The sequence below is a fragment of the Aedes aegypti genome, chromosome 3 (genome assembly GCF_002204515.2).
Source record: "Aedes aegypti strain LVP_AGWG chromosome 3, AaegL5.0 Primary Assembly, whole genome shotgun sequence".
Lineage (NCBI taxonomy): Eukaryota > Metazoa > Arthropoda > Insecta > Diptera > Culicidae > Aedes > Aedes aegypti.
The window spans coordinates 114081300-114109231 of NC_035109.1; the positions used below are offsets into that span (position 1 = coordinate 114081300).

The window sequence follows — 27932 nt, forward strand, 5'->3', positions numbered from 1 at the left end:
CTTGGTTTTGCACTGACATACCTGAAAATGTATTAGCATACTTTCTGCATGTAAGCGCAACTAGTGATACTTTTCTGAATCAATATTACTTATGTTGACTAAGTTATTCAACTTTGAAATTGCGAGCTGCAAAATCAGCATGACTGGCAAAACGAATGACGGGCTACTTAGCCTTAACGAATGGTTTGGGTGTTCCAGAATAAATAAGATATTATCTGTAGTACCGTTTTGTCTCAAATTCCGAACACTCTGTTATTGTATGGCGGTTTGGTTGAAATGTTTCGCTGAAATATGTCATCAAATTACAAGGAAATATCAGTCAATTGCAATTCAATTTTCACGTTTTCCAATCTATTTTATACCCCGGTAGTAGTTATGGTTCTCTAGTTTGAGACCAGTAGAACCAGCTCAGATAAATTTATTTACGAATTTATCCATTTGAATGTGATTCATTCGTGCTGTTTGGAATTAGAATCAAGGAGTTCAGAATATGAGACAGAATGAACACAGTGTTCGGCATTTGAATCAAAATGTTGTTCCATACTTTTACGCAAAAACTACACTAGACAAGTTTAAATAAACAATTTTATCGGCACACCCAAAAGATAACAATTAGACTTTGCGGAGGAATTACAATTTTCGTAAATATCAGCTTATTTATGCTTATCAGATGCATTCGAAGTCATTGTTGGTCTTAAGTGTTCGGAGTATGAGTCAAAACGGTACTCGTTTAAGTTCAATTTCGAGTTTGGCCATTGAGATTTTTTTTCGGAGAAAAATTCATTTAGGAACTTTTCCAAGAATTCGTTCATTACTTCGGTTCATTCAATGTTTAGGAAGTCTCCCAGAAAATTTTCAAACGATTTCTCTATAAAATTTCCCAGATTCCACCAGTATTTTTGCCCAGGAATGTTAGTAGTGGATTCGTCCGACAAATGCTCTTGAAATTACTTTAGGTCATCAACACAGATTCCCATAGGAATCTGAGTAACTAAATATCGGAATTAAACATTGAGAAATCTCTTTACGAAATTTGTAGGGGAATTTCGAGGGCTTTTGGAGAAAATTTTAGAAAACTATGGCAACCCAGAATTAATGCCTGAAAGAATTATATGCTAATTGGGGGAACTTGTGAATTTGGCGATCTCAGTTTTTGATGAATTTTATGTAGAAATTTATATATTAACTTTTGATGTATAATCAAGGTATATTTTGACATGCTTGTTGTGTATCTTCTGAACTTATAATGTGGAAGCATAACCTCTATAACATTAATTCTGATTTGTAGAAGTAATCATGAAAAAAAAACCCTGAAGAGCACTTAGCGGATTTCCTAACAAGAATCTCTGGATCAATTATTGAAGAAATTCTCTGGAGAATCGTCCAAAAGATTTTTTTTTATGGTGGGGTTTATAGATCAATGTAAGGTAGAATGCTTAGAAGTTCTATTCGTCTTCACTTAGCAGAGCCTATTTCTCAGCCATGTGTTCTATCAGATATTTTACAGTTGTTAGCTTAGAGCTTTCTTTGCCAATGTTGCTATTTGTGTCAAAGATGGATTAATATGGTTAATAATGATGTACATACGCGGAAGCAAGACTAAAAGTGAAAAATAAAATGAATAAAAATAGAGCAAAAACTAAATATTAATATGATAACACATCCAATATGATTTCCAACCAGGCATTGCAAAATTCGTTCTCATTTGTGTGGTAACTGACGCTTGCAGTCAACAACTCGCCAAACTATGCCTAAATCTAAAAGCGTTTATCCGCCGCAAAATCCGTTTACAAACTGATTTGCTAAATCCCAGCCGACGAACATTTCAACCGCATTTCATTCTCAATACTCATACATACATACAGCAGTCAGCCCTGCTAGTCCTGCTTTCTCGCATCCGCTACTGGATGCGATTTCATTCCCTCCCATTCTTTCTCATTGAGGTATGGTATTGAGCAGATGATTGAACGCGCATTTCATGCTCATAGTCACCAATACAAATGAACACTGCGTATGTTTCCATCGCATCATTTCGGCCCAACACGAACGAAACGATACCGAAGGTGAGCTTTCACTGTTGAAACGTCAAATGAAAGCTCATCACAAATAGGTTTGGGGCGATCTCATTTTATTTTGTGAACATACACGGAGAAGTGTTTTATTTCACTTTGTGTAACGCACATTCTATACACCACAATTTGACTTTGAAGTACGATCAAAGCAAGCGTAGAAAAACATCTCATCTGTATCGGTCGTCGGCAATCGGTGCCCCAACGGGGCTCTGCACAAACATTAGGGGTATTCACTAAACGCGGTAAATCGCTGCGTAAGTCATGCTAAATCGATTATCTTAAATGTTTCATGATATTGCGTAAACAACCAATGAAACATTTCAGAACGATGACATTCAACGGTCTTTCAATCCAAGAAAGCTGAGAATTCTTTGGAAATATGGCAAATGTCAATATTAAAAATCCAAATAAACGTATCCAATTTTATTTTCGTTGGTACATGTTCGTGTAGCTGGAAGCAAAAATACCTACAAGTGCAAACAGTCAATTCTAATATGCAATATACCGTACCTCTATACGTTAATCTCTCAGCAATAGTTGGGTAGCTTTATCCTTGTCACCATTTTGTGCAGGCCTGCCCAACGTACGGCCCGCGGGCCACATCCGGCCCGCCGCATCATTTTGTGCGGCCCGCGAAGAGCTTTAAGAACGTCCTCAGTCCGGCCCTTTTGCTGCTCATTAACTTGATTTTAGAACAGGAATTATTTGTTACGACTTTCAGTACATTTCAGAAATAATACAACTTTAGATTTCTCAATTTTATGCTATTTTACTTTAAAGATTCTTCACATTAATTTTTTGATCCTTCTAAATATACTTGCTGTCTTGCGGGATTTTCGCTAACTCCTGAGCATGGAAAATTACAACAAATATTGGGCAAATTAATAGCATATACAGGATTCACACATAAATTTCAAGGGAAACTTGGGCAGGATTCTCACAAAAAAGTTAGAGCTAGATTTTCATTTAATCCTTAGAAGGATTACACAAAACCTTTGCCAGGATTATCACCGAATGTAATACATTATTCTAGGGAAGGGGTTGAGTTCTGGCGGAATCTTGAGAGCAATGTGATAAAAAAGCAGCGCTGGATTCTCGCAAAATTCGGGATTTTATTTTTAGAAACCCCTGGCATGGGTTCTCAAACAATACTAAATGAGATACTGACAGAATCCCTTCAAAAATTCAATAAGAATGAGAATGATTTTTTAGAAAATCCTGGACACCATTCTTGCATTAAAATCCTGTGTTGGATTCTGCCTTAGTCACTAACGCAATTCTCACAGAATTTTAGGCAAGATTATATCAGAATTAAATGGCTATTTTCATTTTTTTCAAATCAAAAAATTTCATTACTATTATTTAATTAATCAAAAAAAAAATAAAATTACTGCACCTAAAAAAGTTTGGCCCGCCGCACGATATTTTTTCTGAGATTTGGCCCGTGATTCAAAAAGGTTGGGCAGGCCTGATTTAGTGCATGAAAGACATTGATTGTCCGGAACCAGCTCCAGAATCCACGGAAGCCCTAGAAACAAATAACTGTTTTTTTATGGATTGATAATTGGACTTATAGTTCGTTTTAGGTTGTATCTTTACCTTCAATAATAATGTAATCGTGCCCATAGATCGTACCTAAAAACTTATAAAAAAAAACTGATGATCTTAAAGTTCAAGCTGTTTTCATTATACATTTATATGCTGTCACTTTCAGTGGGTGACTAGATTATAAATCTCTCATTTGACGTCCAATAGAATCAGAAGAGGAATATTTCACGTGAAATGTTTCGTTGCCGAAGTTACGCAAATTTTCACTTTACGCAGCATTTAGTGAATACCCCTATTATTCTTTCTCTTTTACTCCTCCATGAATTAAGTAAACAACAAGGCCAGTAAATGTCAATATACCAAGCAAAATCAAAACAGCGCAGAGCCCCACAGACCGTTATTATGAAATAAAAAATGTCCATCAAATCTGAATACAGGGCTCGATTTCTGAATTCATTCTGCAGCTCTGTTCCAATTAAAAAAAACCCTAGGAGGAATCTCGAGAAATCTTGTTTTGAAGTTTTAGACTTAAAAATCACTCATCACTCAAGCGAGAGCGAAGATAACACTCATTTCTCTCGCTTGTTTACCATTGTGGGCAAGTCTTTTATTTCACAGGCGTGATAAATAATAGAGAAAATTTTAATTAACCCACCTACAAGTTTTTACAATCTTTTTGGTTTAAACAATATAAAAACTTTCTTGGAGGTGCGATTGTTATGTTGATGTTTGAGGTTATGGCTTTCAGTCTTAAATGAAATTCAAAAACGGATTTTTGCTTACATCCGACGTTTCGGACACATGTATTGTACCGTTTTCAAGGAATTAGCTGTGTTCCGTTTTATTATTTGCCCACAGCATAGGCCACATTTGTCCAACAGCATAAAACGAATTCCCCGTTTGAATAAATAAGTGGCGCCAAAACAGGCCACTGCGTTTTCAGTTCTGCAACCCGGATCGTTTTCGGATTTCTACTCCCGTACAGTACCCAAACGGGGAATTCGTTTTGTGCTGTTGGATAAATGTGGCCTATGCTGTGGGCAAACGATGAAACGGAACACAGCTGATTTCTTGAAAAAGGCACAATAAATGTGTCCGAAACGTCGGATGTAAGCAAAAATCTTTTTTTGAGTTTTATTTAAGACTGAAAGCCATAACCTCAACCAATATAAAAACAATATTGCAATATTGCAATATTCAAACAACATTTTTGGTGGTGTATTTAAGCTGGATTGCAAAAAAGCAAAATGTGAAAATGCTCTAATTGAAAGCATATTATCGTACGTTATATGACCATATAAAATGTTCTAAGCAGATGATACAAATATACAGTAGTTTATCAATTTTATCACGCATCAAAAAAGTTTTGGCGTGATAAACTGAAGTGTGATATAATGAAGAAGTGTCTTCTTTCCATGATTTTCATTGAAACCTCTCTCAAATAATGATTTAAAGTATTATTTGTCCTTCATTTGTTGCCCTCAGAAGAAGTTAGAATTGCATTATCCACGTTCTGAAAAAAAAAATGAGGTTAACTATTGATTTTTCTGTACCCGGTGGGGTACGTACGTATCGTGGATCTTATTTTCTATGTGGGGTAGAAGCACCGGTTTTGGCCAACCAAAGAGAAAACATTTGGTTGAAATATATGGGAAGTCCAATACGTACAGCAAATACGCCATATAAAAGCTTTAGCCAATCGCATTGGTTTCTCATGAGAATGGTCAAATTAGGAATACCCTGGCCAAATCAAATGTATTGAAGTGAAAGCTGTAAGGAAAATTATTTATTGAATCAATTCTAACGATTATATGAATATTTTAAATGTGTTTCACTTAACGCGAAATGTTCCATGCTATTTTTTTGTAAATCATCCAATTTACACGACGTATAGTTGAATTTTGTACAACATATCATGTCAATTTGAGTTTTACGCCATGTATTTGTTATTCGCACTTTAAACCCTTACACATTTCATTCGTACTTTGTAGTTCTCCATTTCCCATTAAAAGTTGTAAAGGGGTTAGGCAAATGGCTTTTATAGTGAACTTTAAATTGAAAGTCTTCTGCTCTATGTGCTCTCTAACGCGAAATAAATCCTAACTAGAGAAGCTGACCTGCTCTGGTTTTACTGCATAATTGAGCATGTTGAAACGTTTCGATGAGTAACGTTCTTTGATAACACTGTAATGCTATTGAAAAATCAATTTCAATAATAGTTCTCATATCAACTTTGCTATGTTGGAATTTCATTCGCATAATAATCGCTCGACTGCTGTTTTATCCTTCTGATTTGCATAGAAATTAATATTTTCACTAGATTCCAGCGGTGCATCGCAACACTATAAAAGCGTACGTTCTTTCTAATCATTCATACAGTTCATACAAGCAAACGAACCGACCAAAAATGTTTAAGCTCGCTATTGTTGTCGCCCTGGTGGCCATCGTTGGTAAGTGTTCTGCATTGCCATCATCATTGAAAAACACTGCCACATTTGATTTCCTTTCGAACAGCCATCCAAGCTGCACCACAATTGCCGGAAGGTGTCCCGGCTATGCCAGCGGTTCCCGAGATGCCATCTACGCCGGAAATGCCAGCAACACCGGAAATGCCTGCCACCCCGGAAATGCCAGCCGAAAGCGCTCCTGGAGCGGAAAGTGCCACCATGCCCAACCTGCCCAACCGTATCTCCAACCGAATCTCGAACAGTGTGAACCGTGTCAACAGCGGCTAGACCTAGAGCGGAGAAGTTTATTCTAACGTGTTGCAGTGAACAGTCCAATCCTTAAATAAACGGATGCTACTGAAAGCACTGGTACACTCGTTTCATTTATTCTATGCCGAGAGCTGGCTTTGTATCAGGAATTTGTGACCTAGATTTATTTCTTTCATAGCACCGGCTGATGAAGCATACGATGTCACCGTAGAGGTTTTTCATCTCTCTGTTTGTTTTTCTCAAAAATATTAGAGGAAGCATTGTAGTTTGAAATACATCTTTCCATTCGCCCATTTGAATTTTATATCTTCAGTTTGAATTTTCGAGTTAAGCCCTTTTGAAATTATGGTCTTTATTTTGTATTAGCAGGGTAGTAGGCTTTAACTAACTCTAAGGATTTTGGGGTATAATTATAAATATGGCTCATTGATCATGGTGAAAGAACATTTTCGCGGTTGAGCAGTGATTCCCAACCTTTTCGAAGTTGCTAACCCCTTTGAAGCTTTATAAACGTCTCGATGACCCCTATTGATGAAAAAAAAAAACAATGTTTATGGAAACCTACCGAATATGTCAGAATTTTTTAACCTTTCGGTCATCGCGTGGTTGATCAAAACCGAAACAGCTTCCATAGACGAAGGAGGTAAACAAATGGCGCGATCTTGACAAAATCCAACAATAAAAATTCATGATTGGGGTTTTATTTCTCCATCCAATTGTTTATTTTTTGGGTACCGTAATTCTGGGTGTAGTTGAGCAGTGGAGAAAAGTTGATCATTCCAGTAGTCACAGTCAAGGAAGCTATAATTCGATTCCAATTATCAACATTTTTGTGTTGTTGCATTGTGTAGTACATGTATGTACCGTTAAACGGGGTATCTTTGATAATGCGGGTAACTTTGATAGTGCGAGACCCACCACATACTAAACGAAATATCATAATTTCTGTTAATCAGTTAAGCAAAACGAATTCAAAACTAAAGTATATTAGTATGACACTTCATGTAAGAGCGATTTTCATTTGAATCAAGAACATTTGAGGCTTTTTCGTCTTCTTCTTCTTCTTTCTGGCGTTACGTCCCTACTGGGACAAAGTCTGCTTCTCAGCTTAGTGTTCTTATGAGCACTTCCACAGTTATTAACTGAGAGCTTACTACCGTTTTGATTCATATTACGGACAGCTTCAAATTCCGGACACTCTCGTTTGTATGGGAAACATTTCACACGAAATGTTTCAATTTTCGCCGTCTAAAAGATCTCATTTTCGAGGCTCGTTTTATTAGGTTTTTTCCATAAATATCATTGCAAATTTATAATGCCCAACTACCTTAGACGTCTTTTAAGTGGTTGAACGATTTCAATTGATGATTTGACTGTTCCATTAATGATTATCATGAGCTGTCCGTAATTCGAATCAAAGCGTCCGGAATATGAGGCAAAAGTGAGGGAGCGTCCGGAATAAGAATCATGAAAAGGCCACACGTTTTGATTTATTTAAAATTATTCAAGTTGCGGACGCGTATTCTTTACCCACCATCCGAAAGTTAAGGGCTTCCGACGCTCGATAACGTTAAAAAATCATACAGCATGATTTATTTTGTATGGTCCAAGCTGGGTTATACTTCACTGAGGCCTTAAGTGTCCGTAATATGAATCAAAACGGTATGCCAATGACCATTTTTGCATGCGTATATCGTGTGGCAGGTACGAAGATACTCTATGCCCTGGGAAGTCGAGAAAATTTCCAACCCGAAAAGATCCTCGACCAGTGGGATTCGAACCCACTGGCTTTTTATACGAATATTAAAAATTGACACAATTTTAGCATTTTCGAAACGCTAACAAACAATCTGTTCTACGATCACTATTTGATGTAGTTTTGAATAATTGGCCACTTATCTTTGATAGCCTAGTTACCATAGAACTTGAATACGGTCTCAAATCTCTTAGCGAAAAGCATTTTCACAAACTGGGACCATTTTTGTAATCTAAGTCAGAAATTTCCATGTATCGTTAAACGCCAAATGTTCGTTATTCATTCAATTTTGTTTGAATTATGCTCCATTATCAAAGTTATCCCAAAACATAAAACAAACTTTAGATTATATGAAAAATTATATATCCATTCAAAATAAATCTTTTGGCAGTTTATCGACTGCAATCGCTAGGACACCAGTACTTGTTTTAAAAATATAAATAATAATTCTATGAAACAGCATGCATAAATATTCAAGTTTTCTTCGAAAAAACTATCAAAGTTACCCCGTTTTACGATACTTGAGTTTCCTTGATTTGGTTTGACATTGAAAATGATTTTAATATGGAAAAATAGGATTTTAAGGAAATGTCTAATGAACTGTTGAAGGGTTCTTCTTCAAACAGTCGACTGCTACAAAGGCCATATATTCAAATAAAATGCTTCATTCATTCCAGATTCATTTTCTTGACCCAGTTTCAAATTTCAAACCTATCACAGTAGTTGATCAACTTCACCCTGGAATCAAAAACTTCACTTTTGGAATTTTTAAAATTATTTTTGATATTATTATTATTTTATGGGCTTTCCTATATAAATGGGACTGTTATGCGAGTATGGGCAGTATAGGATTTTGTCAAATTTTTCTTTACATAATTCAATAAATATCCAACCAGTACTGGTTTTAAAAATATCTGGATGATAGTGCTTGCATCCCATCAGAATTTATTGAACAGGATCAACTTCACCTCATTTTACGGTACTTTAACTTTGATTGATGTTGGCTGGATTTTCTGATACCGCGCCCAAATTTTAACTACAACGAGATAATGATCCGAGTCGATATTAGGGCCCCGGAAGGTCCTGACATCCATGAAATCTGAGAAATGTCGCCCATCAACCAGCATGTGGTCTATTATCGAATCAAAGTATCGATACCACCGATATATTGATTCAAAATATCAGTATATCGCAATATCATATGATATTTTTTAAGGGTGCAAAATTTATATATCGCTCAGTTTCCTAATGTTTAGTTTCAAACTATTCGTAAACAATTCTTAGAACCCTCAATTTTATCGGTATCTGAATCCTCAGCAAGACCAAGCTGTGGGTTATGGGTTCGAATCCCGCCGGTTGAGGATCTTCCCGGGTTGAAAATTTTCTCGACTTCCCAGGGCATAGACTATGCCAAAGAGTATCTTTGTAACTGCCACACGATATACACATGCAAAAATGGTCAATTGACTAAGGCCAGAATAAAGAAGAGTTCTGGTCAAATAGCTCGATTTAGAGTAATTTGTAGGGACAAAAGACCACTAGAGGGAATAGGGTTTTGGAAATCCGATAAAAAAAAAATGAGCGAGTAATGCATGGACAACCTCTAATGTATCATTTATGCAACAATTAATTTCAATTATTTTAAATTTCATTTTATTTCGAGAAAAATCTACAATTGTAATCCAAATATTGGTTTACGATATATCGGAAAGAAATATCGTAATCACCGATGTATTGAATAAGAAATATCGATACCAAAATATCGAATATCGAAAGCAAAATATCGATATTCCGATATATCGGAAGTATCGGAACGTCTCTACCTTAGTCAAGCACACTGTTTGAAATCTATTGGATGTGATATTCAATGATTCGTTTGCCAGTTTTTTTTTAATTAATATTTATTATAATAAAATTATTATAATTTACATGAAAATTTATGCTTAAATGAATCGATACATTCGACTTAATGAATTTGATAACCGATGCTGATGATGATTTAATCCTGTACTTATTTTGAACGTAGATCATTTGTTGTGCAAGGGTATTGACAATAATACCTTACAATCTCTAGTCACAAAACAAGCTGGCATGACTTTGTAAGTAGCGAACGTTAGTGGAATATTTGAACCATTTCAATATCATTACTGCGTTTTGTAAAGTAAACTGCATTCTCTTTCTCGACCAAGGAGAAATCGAACCAATCTCCTACTAGCTATATTTTACGGATGGTGATTTATAATTTAAGGGCGTCGCTGTTTGAACTCTCCTCTTGCAATGTGTGTTGAAAGTCACAATGATCTACATCTGGTTGACGCGTTCTATTTCATTACGGCAGAACAAGAGGTAGAGAACGTGCAGTTCGGTGTTTTTATTTTAAGCAACTGGGATTGTATTCTACGTGGCCACCGAACTGCTACGTCACGTTACATCGTCGATTTCCGAGTCTTAAATGCTACTGAACTATCAAGTCCTGCAATTTTAACGAGCTCCCCACGCCCTGCGGATCAGGTGAGCGCCCTTTTCGGCAATCATTATAATCGGAGCGTTAGTATTGCCAGACGTAACCTTTGGCATTACCGAAGCATCGATCACTCTCAGATTCCGTACCCCGTGCACTCGCAACTCGTGATCAACGACGGCCATCGGATCCCGCAGGGGTCCCATCTTGCACGAACCAGCTTGATGATTCTCAGCACCGGTGTTCTGTCGAACGGCACACTCCCAGTATTCCTAAAATTAGGTACTTGTTAGTATCAGATAATTATAATTCTCAATACAGCAATAACATACCTGTGATCCAAAGTCGAAGTCTTGACAAGCCTTGATCGGAGTCCTGTCCAGTTGCATTCCATACGCTTGAAGTGCATCCGTATCGGCAAGGCGAATCGCAAACTTGATACCTTCCACCAACACCTTAACGTCCTGTTCTTCCTTCAGATAGTTGACGACAATCTTGGGATGGTCCAGCGGATTGTTCGTCTTGAGTTCAATATAACCGCGGCTCTTTGGATGCAGAACAGCCGGGAAGATTTGAATCGCTCGGGAATCATTACTCAACAGTTCGCCCACCTGACCGGTCTTGGCACAGTCCGCAAGGAAGCCACCAAAGTAGAACTGCAGATCCGGATCATCGGGGCGTTCCGCGTACTTGGTGCTAATCTTGGCCGTAACTGCGCTCACTCCAGTACCGGACATGAGACCATCTCTGAACAGTAGATACTCCATAGCGGTAGCCCAGTTCAGAGGAGCCGTGTTAGAATCATTAATGTAGAAATTGATGAAATAGGCCACATGGTTGTGTAGGTTATGGCCAACACCGGGGAGGTCATGAATCGGACGAACGCCAACCTGCTCTAAGTGAGCCTTAGGTCCGATACCGCTGAGCAAAAGGATTTGTGGCGAGTTCACGGCACCACCGCTGACGATGACTTCTTTCTTTACTAGAATCTTGCGCATGTGACCATCTTCATCGATAATTTCGACACCATGAGCAGTTTTGGATGTTGGATGAACCAGCACTTTGGTTACGGTAGTGTTGAGCAAAATGTGCAGGTTTGGTCGGTTGACAGCTGGGCGCAGATAAGCACGGGATGCACTGTAACGGATGCCGTTTTTGCTGGTGGTTTGAGCAATCATGAAACCAGTAGAGTTGGCACCATTCAAGTCCTGTACTGCATATCCCAACTCTTCGCCTCCCTTCAAAACGGCGTACGAGAATGGTGGGTTGTATGGGAATCGGGAAACTGGCAGCATGCCTCCGGTGGTGTGGAATTTATTATCGACGTCATTCATTTGCTGATTGTCTTCCGATTTCATGAAGTACGGCAGAACATCCTTCCACTTCCATCCGGGGTTACCCATAGCTTCCCAGTCATCGTAGTCGACCTGATTTCCACGAATGTACATCATACCGTTCATTACCGATGTTCCACCGAGAACTTTACCGCGAGGCCAGTAGCAGCGCTGTTCCGGAGATCCCAAGCAGCCATACTGTTCCGGTTCGGTGTTGAACTTCCAATCGATATCGCTGCCGATGTAGTTGAGGAACATGGATGGAATTTGCGCTCCCGTTGGTTCGTCCGGACCTGAGTGAAATACGAGAAGAAGAGAAACGGAATGATTAACGATGGAACGACAGTGAAGTTAATTTTGTGAGTAATTAATCTCTCGTTGTGGGACGTCTCGCATCAAGTCACTTCGATGAAACCAGAGTCTATTGCTTCCAGGGGGAGGGGGTTGTTTTATCTTAACCGACACAAGTGCTAGGTGGGTAGATGAAGGCTTTATCGTGTCAGCACTAGCGAGTGATGAAACGGGATGCCTTGGGGGCATCAGTGGAATAGATAAATGTTCTGTCTCATTTGCGTCTGATTATGATGCTGTGCTTCCGTGACCACAGTTTTCCGATGGTGACTTTAGAAATGAGGGATGTTGAGAGTGAGGCGAATGCAGCGATATATATAGTCTATAAATTAAATATCCATTTAGAGCATGTTTGCACAGAGTGCTGGAGTACGAAAAAGCAATTAGAACAATCTACTGTAAGCAAATAATGGTTCCATTATCCGTACAATGAGGCTGATATAAGTGTTAATTTTTATTTCTATATAATCATTCCCCTTGAAAAGTTAACAAAATGAGTGGGAGATAAAAGATTCATGTTTTTGTTTAACCCTATAGGTTTTTTTTATGTTTTAATGTTAAAGAATGAGGTAGAACGACGACTTCGTGAAGACTCATGGACGCAAAAGTTTATCTGAATTCGGTTTAAGCTCAATAATCACGTGTTCCTCTTTTGCAAAGCGCACCTCTTTTCGGAAGAATTAGATGCCCAACCAAACACAACGCTTTCTTTTTTATATGCAATGTTTAGCCGAGAGCGAATTATTTATTAGGTTTTGAAAGACAAAAAATGGAATGGTGTTTGTATGTCACGAAGTGGCTTTAGAACGGACTAATGGGCTTAAATGATACTTTCACTGTTGCATTCGTCAAGTGTTCCGACGTGTTTGTGAAGGAAAAGTTTTGGAAAGTTCTCCGGAATAACTGAAAAAACGATTGAAAACTACCCAAGTGACCACGAAGCTATATATGCTTACTTTATTTTACTTCATAGTACTCTATCAGATTCTGCTTTTAATTAATGAAATATTATAGAGCGCATTAAAGTTGAAAAGGGCCCCACTATGATCGAATTAAAGTGATACTTGCATGCATGATAAAAAGCATCGATAATTTAGTTTTAATGCATAAACCCTTGAAAAGCATTTAGGTGAGTATATTTAGGGTTCATGATTTATAATTGCTTTAAGTCATGTGCACTTAGGGCTTGAGCCAAAAAGAAACAAAATGTGTATCTATTGCATGCATGACATTTTTATTTCTATCCTCGTCTCTATCTGGATTCGAATCTGCAATGAGGAGATGATGTGCTGGATCCCGCACGTGTTAGTGCTCCATGCTGTAGTCGCGCTTGGGATTTTATCAATTAAAAGCATCTCTTAAACGAAGTATTGAGTGTGACATCACGGTTTGTGTTGTGCTTCCACCAGTCAATGAATACATTCCACATATTTAAGGTTCAAATAAATTCGAAAGTTTTCGAATAGCGTTTTTTTTTTGGACCCAAAAAAGCTCCTATCGTGTCTTTAATGGAAATAACATACGAATAAAAAACAACAAGAATTTGAATGTATGAAACAAATGCTGTCTCATCATCAATTTGGGATTTGAAGTAAAGAAAAGAGTCTACACCATTTGTTCATAAATCGAAATAATGATCAAATCTGGGGCGTGCGTACTCGAATACTTTCTTTCAAATTGAACCCAATCTTTTTTTAACAAGTGCCAACCGTTGTTTGTTTGCTTGTCTCGCAGGAAACCACATTCAAAGTTCACTTTTAAAATGCTTCATACAAATCATCATCAATGCAGTGTAGGAGATAAACCCAATCAGCAGACTAATTCAAAAACTTTCTAGTAGGGGTAATTCATAAATTCCATAGAAAACCGATCTAATGGGTTACCGAATTCCGTGATAATTTGCTATTTTGTTCTTTATCCGAAATAGGGTGACCAAAAAATCCCAATTTTGCAAATTTTTTTTTGTTTTTTTAAATTTATAACTTTTGAACCGCTTGACCAATTTTTTAATTTTCTTGGACGAAATGAAAACTAAAGATTTTAAATAAAAAAAAATATAAAATTTCACAAAAAATGTCTTTCTACATGGAAAAAAATATCAAAAATTTTCTTTTTTTCGTGTTTTTAAGGCCTTGAGACAAAAAGGGCTATTGCTGTTATAATTTTTTCTTGAAAGTTCAGAATATTTTACGTTTACTGTAAAATTTTCAGCGATTTATGTTTTTTAGTTTTTGAGGTATATTTTTTGATAATAAAAAATCAGTCATTTTTTATCGACACACACTGTAGGTCTCAACGCATACGATTTTTATTTATAAAAAATCATAACTTTTGAACAGCTCAACCGATTTTCAATCTTTTTTATGGAATGGAAGTTTAAGATATCTACTTTTCAGAAAATATATAAAACATTGAAAAAAATGTACATGAAAAAATATTAAAATTTCCTCAAAAAATTGAAATTTTGATATGTTTTCATGTAGTTTTTTTTTTGTTTCGGGGTTTCTCATGCATTACTGGGCAATTCCACGACACATCGAAGAAATCTTTTATGGATGTGCAACAAATGTGCTGACTTGTTCGCAAATTCCCATATTAGATCTATAACAAGCCAAGCGGATGAAAAATGAACCGTTAATGTCACTGGCTAATGCCATAAATAACCTAAAACTGAGATAAAAACATATCCTCGGAGCATGTTTAGTCAGTATCTTCACCAAAGCTCGATCCATGGCCTGTTATTGGCAAACAATCGACACGGGCCACACTGAAACCAACAATGTTTGATTTAATGAGTTTGGTGATAGTTGAAACCTGAGACGAGATTCGCGAAGACGGTCTTCTTTTTCTGTGATTGCTGTTTTTTTTTCTTATTTCACTTTGTGTTTATACCAATTATGCGCAAGCCGTTCAAATCCTCACATGAACCTTTCAGCAAAAAATGATTGACTTTGCATCACATCGAATCATAAATAGCCGTTTGAGTGAAATTTCATGCCAACAAACGTAGCAGACATTAGAAATAATTAATCTTCTGCTTAGATTTATCAGCAACTTTGGAAAAAACTGCTCCGCTGACTGAAGTTTTAAATAACAATTTACTTTGAACAAAATACTTTTCACTTTTTCAGCCATAAAAACGGTGGGCTGCATTTGACGTTTCGTGAGAGGGGAATCTGGGCTGCATATGACGTTGATATTTTTCCTCTTCGCGAGTCTCTCTCAGGTTGAAACCTGCTCAAATCGCTTAAAATTCACTTTCTACATAAGGTTTGTAAATTTTGGGAAGAAACATGTGGATTACTTAGTACAATGTTGTTTTCAGTTTCTACATACATAACCTATCGTCAACATACTTGGTACACTATAGTTCAACCGCAAACAAAGTAGTTCCAAAATAATCTCCATATAATTAATCTTTTTACTTATCATCATCCGGGATGACGCGCTTTGACGAGCGACGCGATAAGGTTGATGCTAAGCGAACAGGATTTATAATAAGCATGATTATGGAAGTAATTTCATTTGGCACTGAGCAGCTGGAAATTAATTAGTTTTGAAACTGCATCATGCTGCCATTTATTTTATTATACCCTTCTAGCAGCTCCGCCCACTCAAGGCAGCACCAGCAGCAGCAGCAGCATGGTTTCTAGATAAACTTTGTCGGCTTCGGTTAGCGCCGTGCTGTTCCAAAAAAAAAGCTTTTTGTCGAAATACCATCTCTTACGCAAGCTTGCGTTTGTTTTCCAAGGCACCTTCCGATATGGCAGAGAAGCACAGATTTTTGCTCAATCAGTTTATCTTCTGGTGGTGCAAATCCCCTTTCAAATGGCTGAAGCGCGGGCGGAGGTTGCGTGGTCGGTACCGGTGAATCGAATAAAGCGGAAAATGCGTATGATTTTCAATGAAGCCGTGGGAAAATGATATTTTACTGTTGCCTTGAGGGAAAGGTATTAATATCAGCTGTTGTTTAAACTGGAATAAATGCCTTCGATTTTTCGTTGGGCCCGAAAGCGAAAGCAAAAGCTAACGGTGGTGAACTTTCTTGGGCATCGTCTTGAAAAAAAAAAAACCTTTTAAAAGGTCACGTCTTTCGTTTATTTACTGAACACAGTTGCAACCACGAACAAAAGGAAGGGTGAGTCTCAGAATTCACAACTTCTTAAAAAAAAAAAGGATTTTTAAACTGTCATTAAATGTGGCAAAAATGGAAGAAAGGACGTTTCTCCAGAATGCACGCATTCTTTTGAGGGTGACAAGGTTATTATTGATAATTGCATCGAAATGAGCAATCAGTTCGATGCAATAGTCAAATTTTCCGAACACCAAATCGAAGCAGCCTCTAGCCCAGGCTCTTTGATTCAAGTGAAAAAGCAAAGAGTGCCGCCTATCGTGCTCAGCTGTTCCGAATTTGGGGGATTTAGGCAGGAGATTTTGGACTCCATTAGGGAAATCAAGGTTTCCTTCCAAATCGCATAGAAAGGAGACTGTCGCGTTTTGCCGGAAACTCTTAAAGATCGCAAACTTCTTCTCAAACATCTTGAAGAGAAGAAGCACAATTTTTTTACTTATGACGACAAAACTGAACGTTTGTTCAAAGTCCTGAAGAGATCATAAATGGAATAAATGATTGGATTTTCTCCAGTCCAAGTAATCACTATGAAAAAGAGAACCCAATCTGGCATTGTTCGGAAAGGGCTTTCTCAAGAATATTATTTAGTTCACTTTAACAAAAAAGATCTAAATATTTAATATTATTATTTATCTAGAAAAAGCTAGACTTATATTCGATGTCCGTGTGACATGGGAACATTTTCAGAAACCTGGAGGAAATTTCCAGAACCCCACCCAGTGGCGTCGGTACCAAAAATGGGGTCATGTTAAATGCATGATTTGCGGAGGTTCTTCTCAAGAACGTCAGTGTGAAATCATCAGATAAAGTAACCTTTTCAAGTGATATGTCTGCCTCTGATTTTAATTTTCTAACTGAACAATTGTATCTAATGATTGATGCAATGTTCAAAGCCACCACTATGACTGAAGCAGTCCAAGTAGGTGTAAAATTTACAAATCAAATTGTTATTGGATTACGTTTTTCTAATGGATCCAATCAATGATAATTTAAATATTTTAAATTGGAATATTCGTTCTTTGAATAGTATAGAGGACGAGCGGTTTAATTTTCTTACAGCTAATAACGTGCATATAGCAGATCATACTGAAAAATATTTAAAACCTGGATCCAAACATAAGAAAATCCTCACTTTTTTGTTTATCGTAATGATCGACCTGATGGGGCATTAGGGGAGTTGCAATCATTATTAATAGGCGTATAAAACATCAACTGTTTTCGTCATATGAAACTAAAGTTTTTGAAACTTCAGGTGTTTCTGTTGAAACACAGCTTATACTTTCAAAGCTGCCTATTTGCCCTTTCAATTCTCTGGACAGCAAGTTAATTTGCTCCAAACTGACTTGCGAAAATTAACTCAATCAATTCAATACCCTGATAGCTCTACATGTTTTTCCTTTTCTAGAAACCCTTTTACGATTGATTTGGTCTTAACCGACTCTAGTCGCCTTTGTAGCCAACTGGTTACTCATGCTGATATTGATTCTGATCATGTCCCTGTCTCATGAAGCGATTCTCAATCCTATCAATCCTAATCAATTATTTTCGTGCCGACTGGAATATATATGAAACATATATTGAATCTAATCTTGATGTTAACATTTCTTTACAAACAAAACTTGATATTTACAATACTCTTGAAACTTTAACAAATTCCATTGTTTAAGCCATGAGCATTGCAATTCCAATATGTGAAGTTAAATTTGAATCCGTGATTATAGACGATGATCTTAAAATCTTGATCTGTCTTAAAAACGTGAGGAGAAGACAATTTCAACGCACTCGCGATCTTGCTATGAAAATTATATGCAGGATTTGCAGAAAGAAATCAAAAAACGTTTTTTACAATTAGGAAACAAAAATTTTAAAAATAAAATTTCTCAATTGGACCCTGGCTCTAAGCCCTATTGGAAATTACATAAACTTTGAAAAAACCTCGCAAGTCAATACGCATTGAAAGAGGAAAACAAATTATTACTAACTAATTGTCAAAAAGCTCAAAAACTTGCTATGCAATTTGAAAGCGCGCACAACTTCAATTTAGGACTCACTAGTCCAATTAAAAATCAAGTGACTCAGGACTTCGAAAATATTCTCAATCAAAAGAACAATTTCGATTTGGAAGAAGTGAGAAGTTCTCACTGAGAACTATTATTAAAAAAAAAAAAAACAAAAATATGAAAGCTTCTGGCGATGATGGAATTTTCTACATCCTCATCAAGAAACTTTTAGATAGTAGCTTATCATTCTTAGTTGATATATTCAACAAATGTTTTCAATTAGCGTATTTTCCTGACAAATGGAAAAAATGCTAAGGTTGTACCAATTTTAAAACCAGACAAAAATCCTGCAGAAGCTTCTAGCTATCGACCGCAATCAGTTTGCTTTCTCCCATCAGTAAACTTTTTGAAAAGGTCATTTTGAACAGAATGATGGTACACATCAACGAAAATTCAATTTTTGCCAACAAACAGTTTGGATTCCGCCATGGACATTCGACTACTCGTCAACTTTTACGTAGAACAATTTTGATCCGTTTCAACAAATCTGAAAGCTATTCTACTGGTCTTGCTCTTCTAGACATAGAAAAAGCATGACATGAGGGCTTAATCGTAAAATTAAAAAACTTTAATTTTCCAACATACATTGTTAGAGTAATTCAAAGTTATCTGTCAAATCGTACACACTTCAGGATTATTATCAAAACTCCAGGTCTGAAACACTTCCTGTAAGAGATGGTGTTTTCCAGGGCAACATATTGGGACCAATATTTTTTTTTTTTTTTTAAAGGCACTCCGTGCTCGTGGCCCTGTGCCGAAATCAGGTGATCTGTAGCTTCTTTACCGATACAGATCTATTTTTAACTTATTTATATTTACATCAACTTTCACTCTCTCCTACTCTTTTACTCTCACACCGAGCAGGTAGGAGAAAGCTCTGTTGTTAGTGAGGCTAGCTGCCTGCGAAGAGGGTCAGTTTGTCTCAGTCACCCATCTGATACTGTCTTCTGGTGGCTGGACGGTTTTTTTGTGGAGGGGCTGGGAATCGAACCCATGACCTTCCGCTTATGAAGCGGAAGCGTAACCTCAAGGCTACAGACCCCCCCAATTGGGACCAATATTATACAATATTTTCACATCTGGCTTACGTGAGTTACCTCAGGGATGTGAAAAATTTTTGTTTGCTGATGACACAGGCCTCTCCGCCAAAGGACTAAGCTTGTGTGTTATCTGCAGCAGGTTGCAAAAATTTTTGGATATTTTTTCTTCAAACTTGCGAAAATGGAAGATTTCTCCTAATGCTTCCAAAACTTAACTTATTATATTTCCACTTAAGCCAAAAGCTCTTTATTTGAAACCTTCAAGTAGACATGTTGTCACGATGAGAATGGTTCCAATAAATTGGTCAAATGAAATTAAGTATCTAGGGCTCATGCTAGATAAAAAAATAACTTCCATCACATTGAGGGCATTCAAGCCAAATGTAAAAAATCTTTAAACAGTTTGTATCCAATCATGAAAATAAAATCAGAATTTTCTCTTTAGAACAAGCTTTTGATCTTCAAACAAATTTTTAGGCCTGTCATATACCAATTTGAACTAGATGTTCTAAAACCAGAAAGAAAGCTCTGAAGAGGATTCAAAATAAAATTTTAAAAACGATTCTGAAGCTCCCTCCCTGGTATAGTACTAATGAGTTACAAGAATATCCAAAGTAGAAACATTGGAACGAATAATAAATAAAATAATTGATAATTTGAGACAAAAATTGTTGCAATGTCTTATTGACATGATTAATGCGTTATATATTTAGGTTAAGTTAATTTGAAGCGTTTTTTTCTCTTATAAGCAGGTGAAATCAACTCACCTGTAAACATTCAGAGCTGCTGCGACAAATGAAATGTAACATATTGTTAACAAAATGTTAATAATAGCCTCATTTATTTTTACCTTATTAGAATGGTAGTGTTGTCTAACACAGAGCACCTAAATTTAGGCCTTTATGTAATGTTTAAATTGAAACTACAGTGGAAGCTTGTTATAACCACATCGCAAGGGATCGTCGTAATAGAGAAATGTCACTATAGAGAATAGTTATAACATCAACACATTTTCAAGGGACCGAAAAATGTCGCTATAGAGAGCTTTTGTCGCTATAAAAGTTGTCGTTATAACGAGCTTCGACTGTAATAAAAAATAAAAAAAAACGATCCAGTCATTCAGTCTGTTTTTGACAAAACAAATTAATCACGCGAAGAAAAGTTCTGTTTTGGTTCAGTGGATAGATGAATAGAGGAGCCTTTGTGTGTGTTCAGTTTGAATCGACGCACCACGATGACGACGGATTATCAAGCCATCAAATATGTTTATCGCTCTGAGCTGGTGAAGAATGGATGGGGACAGCATGACGGTGCGGTATCGTGGCTGGGTGGGAGTGCTTTTTGCTGGAGACGTTGGAGTATTGCAGTGATTGCGATCTTGGAAGGCTGCGCTTAGTGTGGAAGCTGGAAGATGCATGGTAAGCAGCAGCCGATGGCATGTAGGGGGGAGGAGATTGTGGGTGTGGGAAAACTCTCGAATCTTATAGTGGGTAGAGATGAATATATTGAGATTGCTCGGGAAGGAAGCAGCGGTCTAACCGAGTTATGCACCGGTGCCGCTTTAGCTCGTAAGATATGTAATTAAGTGTTGCGTACTTATGGGCTCATATGTTTTTATCTATCTGAAGAATGATAAGCAGTTTCTTGTTGGCATTTACTATAGCTTATCTGGTAAGAACCACTATGTGTATTGACTACATGTCTTATTTAAAAAAAAATGACAAATTAACACTAAGATAGCCGACAAACAACAGTAATTTTCAATTTTCGGTCGCAATTCCTGATAGCTATTTTGTTATATTATGTTTGACGAAAATACCACTTGGCTTATTGGGAAACCCTTCTAACGTTTAAGTTTTTTTCTTTAAAAGTGTGGTACAACCCTGGCAGATATCTCGCATTGAAAACCATAAATTCCCCAAAAGCTCAAATGGAACCGACACGAGCATCTAGCAGTCTGTTGGTGGACCGGCTGCTGCAGGAGGTTTTGTTCTACTTTAAAGCTTAATTGTCTTGCATTGTGCAGGGTAGGTACATTCCTATGTGTTTGTGCACGTTTCTGTCGGAAAGTCAAACCGATTCAATGGCTTTTGCAAAATTCGAAAGCAATTATAACATTATGCAAATCTGTGTGCCCCCCTCGAGTGAGGGGCTACCTTCGTGCACCCGATTCGGCGAATGGGCAAGCGGCGAGGGATTGAAATTTGCGATGACTAGGGTCGTCCGTCGTCGTCGTTGTGGCAGATCACTTGAGGCAGAAATCCGGCCATGGTGGCGTTGTGGAGCAGCATCACAACACAACAATCGTTTGGCCACCAGATGTCGGCTGTTTGCGGGTGTACTTGAAGCGAACGTCTTTGGAGGTTCTGATGTGAATCCGATTCTGGACCGAGGTAGCAATAGTTCAAAGGGGATGTTGTCTATATAAGGACAATTTCGGTTGATGCTTTAACTTTGCGCTATTTCAGTAAAAAAGTAACGCGCTTCTTGACCCCCTTTTGATTCGTACTATATCCGTGCCTTTGATTTTAAGTTAAATCCGTTGACACAAGTAAAATTTAGTTAGTGATAGTAGTCTACATTACCCGAGAAAACATTACTCGGAAAGCACCATTTACCGGAAATTTATTTCTCTACAATGTTGACTGAAAGATTTATTTTTTTTTATTTTTTTTTATTTCTTCATTAGTATCATTCCAAACATTACATTCATTTCTTATATCTAGGTGTTCTGTGTTATTAGACAACACTATCATCCTAATTTGGTAAAACAAATTTAAGATTTTATTAACGTTTTGTTAACAACATATTACATTTCATTTGCCGTAGCAGTACAGCTTTTTTTTACAGGTGAGTTGATTTCACCTGCTTATAAGAGAAAAAAAAAACACGTTTTCAATTTAATTAATCTAACTTATCCTAAACATATAACGCATTAATCGTGGCAATAGAAAATTGTAACGATTTTTGCCTGAAATTATTAATTATTTTATTTGACATTTGTTCCAATGTTTCAACATTGGATATTCTATGTAACTCATTGGTACTATACCAGGGAGGAAGCTTCAGAATCATATTCAAAATTTTATTTTGAGTTCTCTGCAGAGCTTTCTTCCTGGTATTACAACAGCTAGTCCATATTGGTACAGCATACAACATAGCTGGCCTGAAAATTTGTTTGAATATCAAAAGCTTGTTCTTAAGACAAAGTTTTGATTTTCTATTAATTAGGGGATAGAGACATTTTACATATTTATTACATTTGGCTAGAATGCCCTCAATGTGATTTTTGAAAGCTAAATTCTTATCTAGCATGAGCCCTAGATACTTAACATCATCTGACCAATTTATTGGAACCCCTCTCATTGTGAGTTGACTGAAAGATAATCGACATCCTATGTTCAAAGAGGAGCCTACAATTTCTTCATACCGTCGTGTCAGGGGTAACATGGGACCAAATCATAATCTGAAATATCTCAGAAAGTATTGGGAATATTAATTTACAATTTTCATGTAAATTGTATTATAGTATAGAAGTTAATTTTTAAAAAAATATTTAAAAAGATTGAAAATAAGGCTTTTTTAAATTGTGATTTTTTAAAATGTCAATTTTCCGAATTTCGTTTTCTCTTATGTCAGTTTTCTGAATTCTAGATCCTCTAATACCCAACTTCCCCGAATAATCCATTGCACCGAAAAGTTTTTTACACTCGTAATAGGCATAACTTGTACATTTCAAGGTGATGAACGAACCAGTCATCTGATATGCATGGGATTACATCGATTGGTGGATCTTTCAGGTTTTACCGATCTTCGCATTTTGGCAATATGTTCTTCTTCTTCTTGGCATTACGTTCTCACTAGGTCAGAGCCTGTTACTCAGCTTGTGTTCGAGCACTTCCCCAGTTATTAACTGAGAGCTTTCTTTGCCAATGTTGCCAAATAGGGGAAAGTGGGGCAGTTTGGCCACCTTAAGGAAAAGACCATAAAAGTGCTAAAAATATTATGAATTTTTCGAATGTTTGCATGATTTCCAATAATTTTGAGATGAATACGCTAGATTGTTGGGGCCCAGATAGCCGTAGTGGTAAACGCGCAGCTATTCAGCAAGACCAAGCTGAGGGTCGTGGGTTCGAATCCCACCGGTCGAGGATCTTTTCGGGTTGGAAATTTTCTCGACTTCCCAGGGCATAGAGTATCTTCGTACCTGCCACACGATATACGCATGCAAAAATGGTCATTGGCATAGTAAGCTCTCAGTTAATAACTGTGGAAGTGCTCATAAGAACACTAAGCTGAGAAGCAGGCTCTGTCCCGGCTCTGGACGTTACGACAGAAAGAAGAAGAAGAACGCTAGATCCGCATGATTTCCTTTGTCTTATAAAGTTCACGGATGAATGATTGATTTTTCAAAATTTGTCATTTTTCGAGTCGAATTTTTACTGATGGGGTGATATGAGCACCCAATTTTTGATTGCAAAATAGTCTCATATAATCTAAAAATTCAATTATTTTATTACTATACTTGAAAGTTATTAGTATTTATAAACACTCCGTGCAAGAAGATATAATTTTTTTAGGAACATTCTAACAGTCAAACATCATCATTCTGAAATGATGAAATTTAAAAGAGCCATTCGGGCAATATGGGCAGTTTTTTGAACTTCATTTATTTATTTTTATTTAATTTTTGAACACTGACTTATGACATGCCTATTGCTTTATTTCCTCATCAGCTTTGGGGTTGCATGTTATTTCAGATAAAATTTAAAGAATTTATGCAGTTTTCAAGGGGTGCTCATTCCACCCCATTGGCCAAACCGCCCCGACTACCCCTACTTCTTCTGTCCCGAGACCAGAACTGAGAATATTCAATTTATTCGTTTGGTAATTGAGCAAAATTTTTTTCAGTCGTATTTTCATCAAATCAAGTATGAAGACTGAATTTGTCAAGCAGAGCACCTACCAAATGAAAAGCGTTACCTCGTCTACTGAATGGAATCTCACTCGAGTGACTAAGTGTGTGAAATATCCCCGATTTGATTCGTCTACCAGATGTGGGGCCAGAGTAGACTTTTGTATTGCATCCATTAAGCCATATTCAAATACGATTAGCGTATATGGTCAGGTATCTTATGAGACGCTGCAGCCAACTATAATTCGGAAATTCCTCAGCGGTTTTCAATGAGATATATCTGATTTGTTGTCTGTTGCTATGTTATAATATGAACTTATACTCAGTTTCACTAGAACCGATTTGTTGAGAAATTAAGATGGACGTCAAGTGAGTTAATACGTTAGAAAGGAGACCTGACATTATAGCACAAATAGAGGGCTTATTTTAAGATTGTATGTGTTGAATAAACACTTTCTATAGCAAAGCCATGCCGTGGAACGATACAGACTTAAGCGGAAACAGCAAACCCGCCTATTCCGGAACAAAAAGCGCCGCCTGGAAGAGGTGGAATGCCAAGAGATGGAGTTGCTGTACCGTTCTCAAGAAACGCGGAAGTTCTATCATCAGCTCAACACATCTCGCAAAGGCTTCGTGCCGCGAGCTGAAATGTGCTGGATATGGGAGCATCCTGACGGACGGACGCGAGGTGATCGAAAGGTGGAAGCAGCACTACGATGAACTCCTGAATGGCGCAGAAAACACAGGCACAGAATGTCAGGACAGCGAAGGTGATGGCTACGTCAGCACAGCGGACAGTGGAAACCAACCAGATCCCATCCGCTCTATAGTAGAAAACTCTATAAAAAATATTGACGAGTGATTTTGAGAACATGAATTTTTGAGGTTTGCGATGGGGCAAGTTAAGGATGCCATTCCATTCAACAGTTCAAGAACAACAAGGCCGCTGGCGAGGATGGTATCGGAGCCGAACTCATCAAGATGGGCCCGGACAGGTTGACCGCTTGTCTGCATCGGCTGATAGTCAGAATCTGGGAAACGGAACAGCTACCGAAGGAGTGGAAGCAAGGCGTTATACCATGCCCACACAGTTACGGATCACCCACAGTGACGGATCACTTTGGCGTTCAACATCGGATAACTCGCTCAAAACATAAACGTTGACGTAAAACATATTTTTTCCATGTTATAGTATTTGTCTTCTACCATTTGTAATGTTAAGCACAACATTCAACCGCTAAATAACGGTGCATTTGGCAAATGTTAAGTTGGTACCACACAGCTATCATTATATGATCGTTTTCCGTAAGAAGTGCAGTCAGCATTCATAAGCTCCCACAGGTGGTGAAATTAAAATGTTATAGCAGTAAGTATGCTCATTCGCTTCTATTTAATATGAATTCATCTTAGGAAAACATTTTTCTTGATTGTTGATTCTAAATACCGAATATTAGCACTTCTTACTAGTGATCCATAATATGGACTAGGAAATGTTTGTTTACTACGGTTATGGATCACTTTCGAAGAATGTAGATTTCTGCCATTTTAAGCATTGGATTCCACATTTTCAGACAATAGCACTAAGGATAAAACTAATAAAACATCAAGGTTTGTCAATTTCATTTTTAAGCAGACAAAAATGGGTGGAAAACTTGGTGTGGAGCGAAAACAGTACATGTCTCAGTTACTACAATGCGGTTTCACAAAAAATTGACATTTTACCCTTGTTTCCAGCTCTAACACTGCTATTTTTTGCAGTAACATGTGATACATTGTTAACTTTCACCAAATCATGCAATACAGATGAATTGAGTTGAAAATCTCTTGATTTTGCGCACTGATCCGTAATATGTCACAATTTGATCATAATTCATAATTCGAAAAATATTGCTTTTATGTGCTCGTGTTACCCATTTATGATAAATATTATTATTTTTATAGTGTACAAAAATAAATTCAAAAATATAAATATGAATTTTGACATTGGATTTTGATTATGTATTTTAGTACCAAAATGATCGATCTTGAAAGGTGGCACCCAATACCGGACACGATCTGGAAATGCCTCGAATTCTGTAAATTTGAGCATCATTGAATGTTTTTACTATAGGAATATTATATAATTGCCACTTCAATGCATTTGCAACATTTACAAGAACAATTTGAGTTTTTCTTAATTTGCAAGATGTCCATCAAAAACTTCTTTCCTATATGATGAAAAATAGCACATTTTACGATGTTGTTCTGATTGTTCATTCTTCTTAATTTTATTGCATGTTTGATGCCATGATCGACGAAAATCATGAAAAATGAATGTATTTAGAAACACGGGTGCAATAATTACAAAGATATCATATAGCAAATCAAGCTGTCCGAAACTGGGGGACAGAAGGTGCTTAACAAAAATTGTAATTTGTCCATATTTTGTTAAATTATGGTACAAAATACATTCATACTATCAAATTAGGATTATGTTCGATCATGCTTGCGTGATCCAAAGTATTTTTTCATATTCAAAAAAAAATATACTAAATAGGCTCAAAATTAAGGCGATACCTCATTTTTTTAAGATTTTCAAACTTTTCTACTTTTTTAAAAAGGCATACATATTTCAAGGATATGTTATTCTACGCAAACATTAGCCTCCATTATAGCTTTCTTTTCTTCTAATACACCATCTTGATTGGACCATGATTTCTCAATTTTTCGACTTTGTCCGGTATTGGGTGCTGTCCGGTACTGGGGGATCTTCCCCTAAATGATACCGTTAAGTCACCAGTCACCGTGCACATATACAAATTCCTACGGAATATTCATACAATTTCAACAAATTATTCATTTGTCAGCAAAATAAGATAAAACTGATGAAATGAAGTAGTTTTTGTCACAAAGCATTTTGAAAAACCTAATGCATGGTGTTCAGGACGGCACCCAGTCGTCTGAATTATTAGCTGCGGGGCGAGCGCCAGCAACGGCTGAGTGACCGGCCGTCCAACGAGAGAAACTGACTCTGCACACCACACATATCACACTCAGTACCATTTGAGACAACACAGCAATCACACACGCTAGTTGGACGAAAATACGAAAAGTGAATTATAAATTGTTAGTTTGTTGGACAGGACAGGACTTAGTACACGAAAAGGACTGAAAATGTAAGACAAACAATCATGCAAATATGTACACTAACCAACTTACGACTTACAACTAATCATGCAACATTAACTTAAAATTAGTGAACTAAACTTACCAAATGTGAACTTAAATCTAATGGATTAAAATGAAATTTCAGCTAAAAGCGAACTCTACCACAAAATCCGAGTTTTGCTAAACGGATGGTCCGAAATCCCATCACCTGTGCCAACAAAATCTTTTAGATTTTCATCTGTGAAAGCAACAATTAGCTGCGATCATCGCAATCTTCGCCACGCGGGTGCAGCAGTTCGCAATGGCGGCGGCCACATTTACTTGTGTATGCGGTCGGTCAGGTGAACCCGACGAAGAGATGCTGCAGTGCAGTGATTGTTTGCGACCAATTCATCTCGC

At 37.1% G+C, this 27932-nt stretch overlaps 2 protein-coding genes across 4 annotated transcripts in view; one reads left to right on the top strand and one right to left on the bottom strand.

Moving 5' to 3' along the window:
* The first annotated feature begins 5694 nt into the window (after nt 1-5694).
* On the top strand, nt 5695-6434 carry LOC110678575 (predicted GPI-anchored protein 58). The gene is made up of 2 exons (XM_021851599.1): nt 5695-6070; nt 6135-6434. Exons 1-2 carry the CDS (start codon nt 6028-6030, stop codon nt 6353-6355), a joined length of 264 nt encoding a protein of 87 aa, XP_021707291.1. The 5' UTR covers nt 5695-6027; the 3' UTR covers nt 6356-6434.
* Nucleotides 6435-10115: 3681 nt separating this feature from the next.
* The window catches only part of LOC5567033 (glucose dehydrogenase [FAD, quinone]), a 206254-nt gene continuing 188437 nt past the window's right edge, over nt 10116-27932 (bottom strand). For all 3 annotated transcript variants that reach the window (XM_021848547.1, XM_021848546.1, XM_001651381.2), the window contains 2 exons: nt 10887-12181; nt 10116-10826 (listed from right to left, as the gene is read on the bottom strand). In XM_021848547.1, the coding sequence (XP_021704239.1) occupies nt 10575-10826; nt 10887-12181 (1547 nt within the window). In that variant the 3' untranslated portion in view covers nt 10116-10574. The remainder of the gene's footprint in view (nt 10827-10886; nt 12182-27932) is intronic.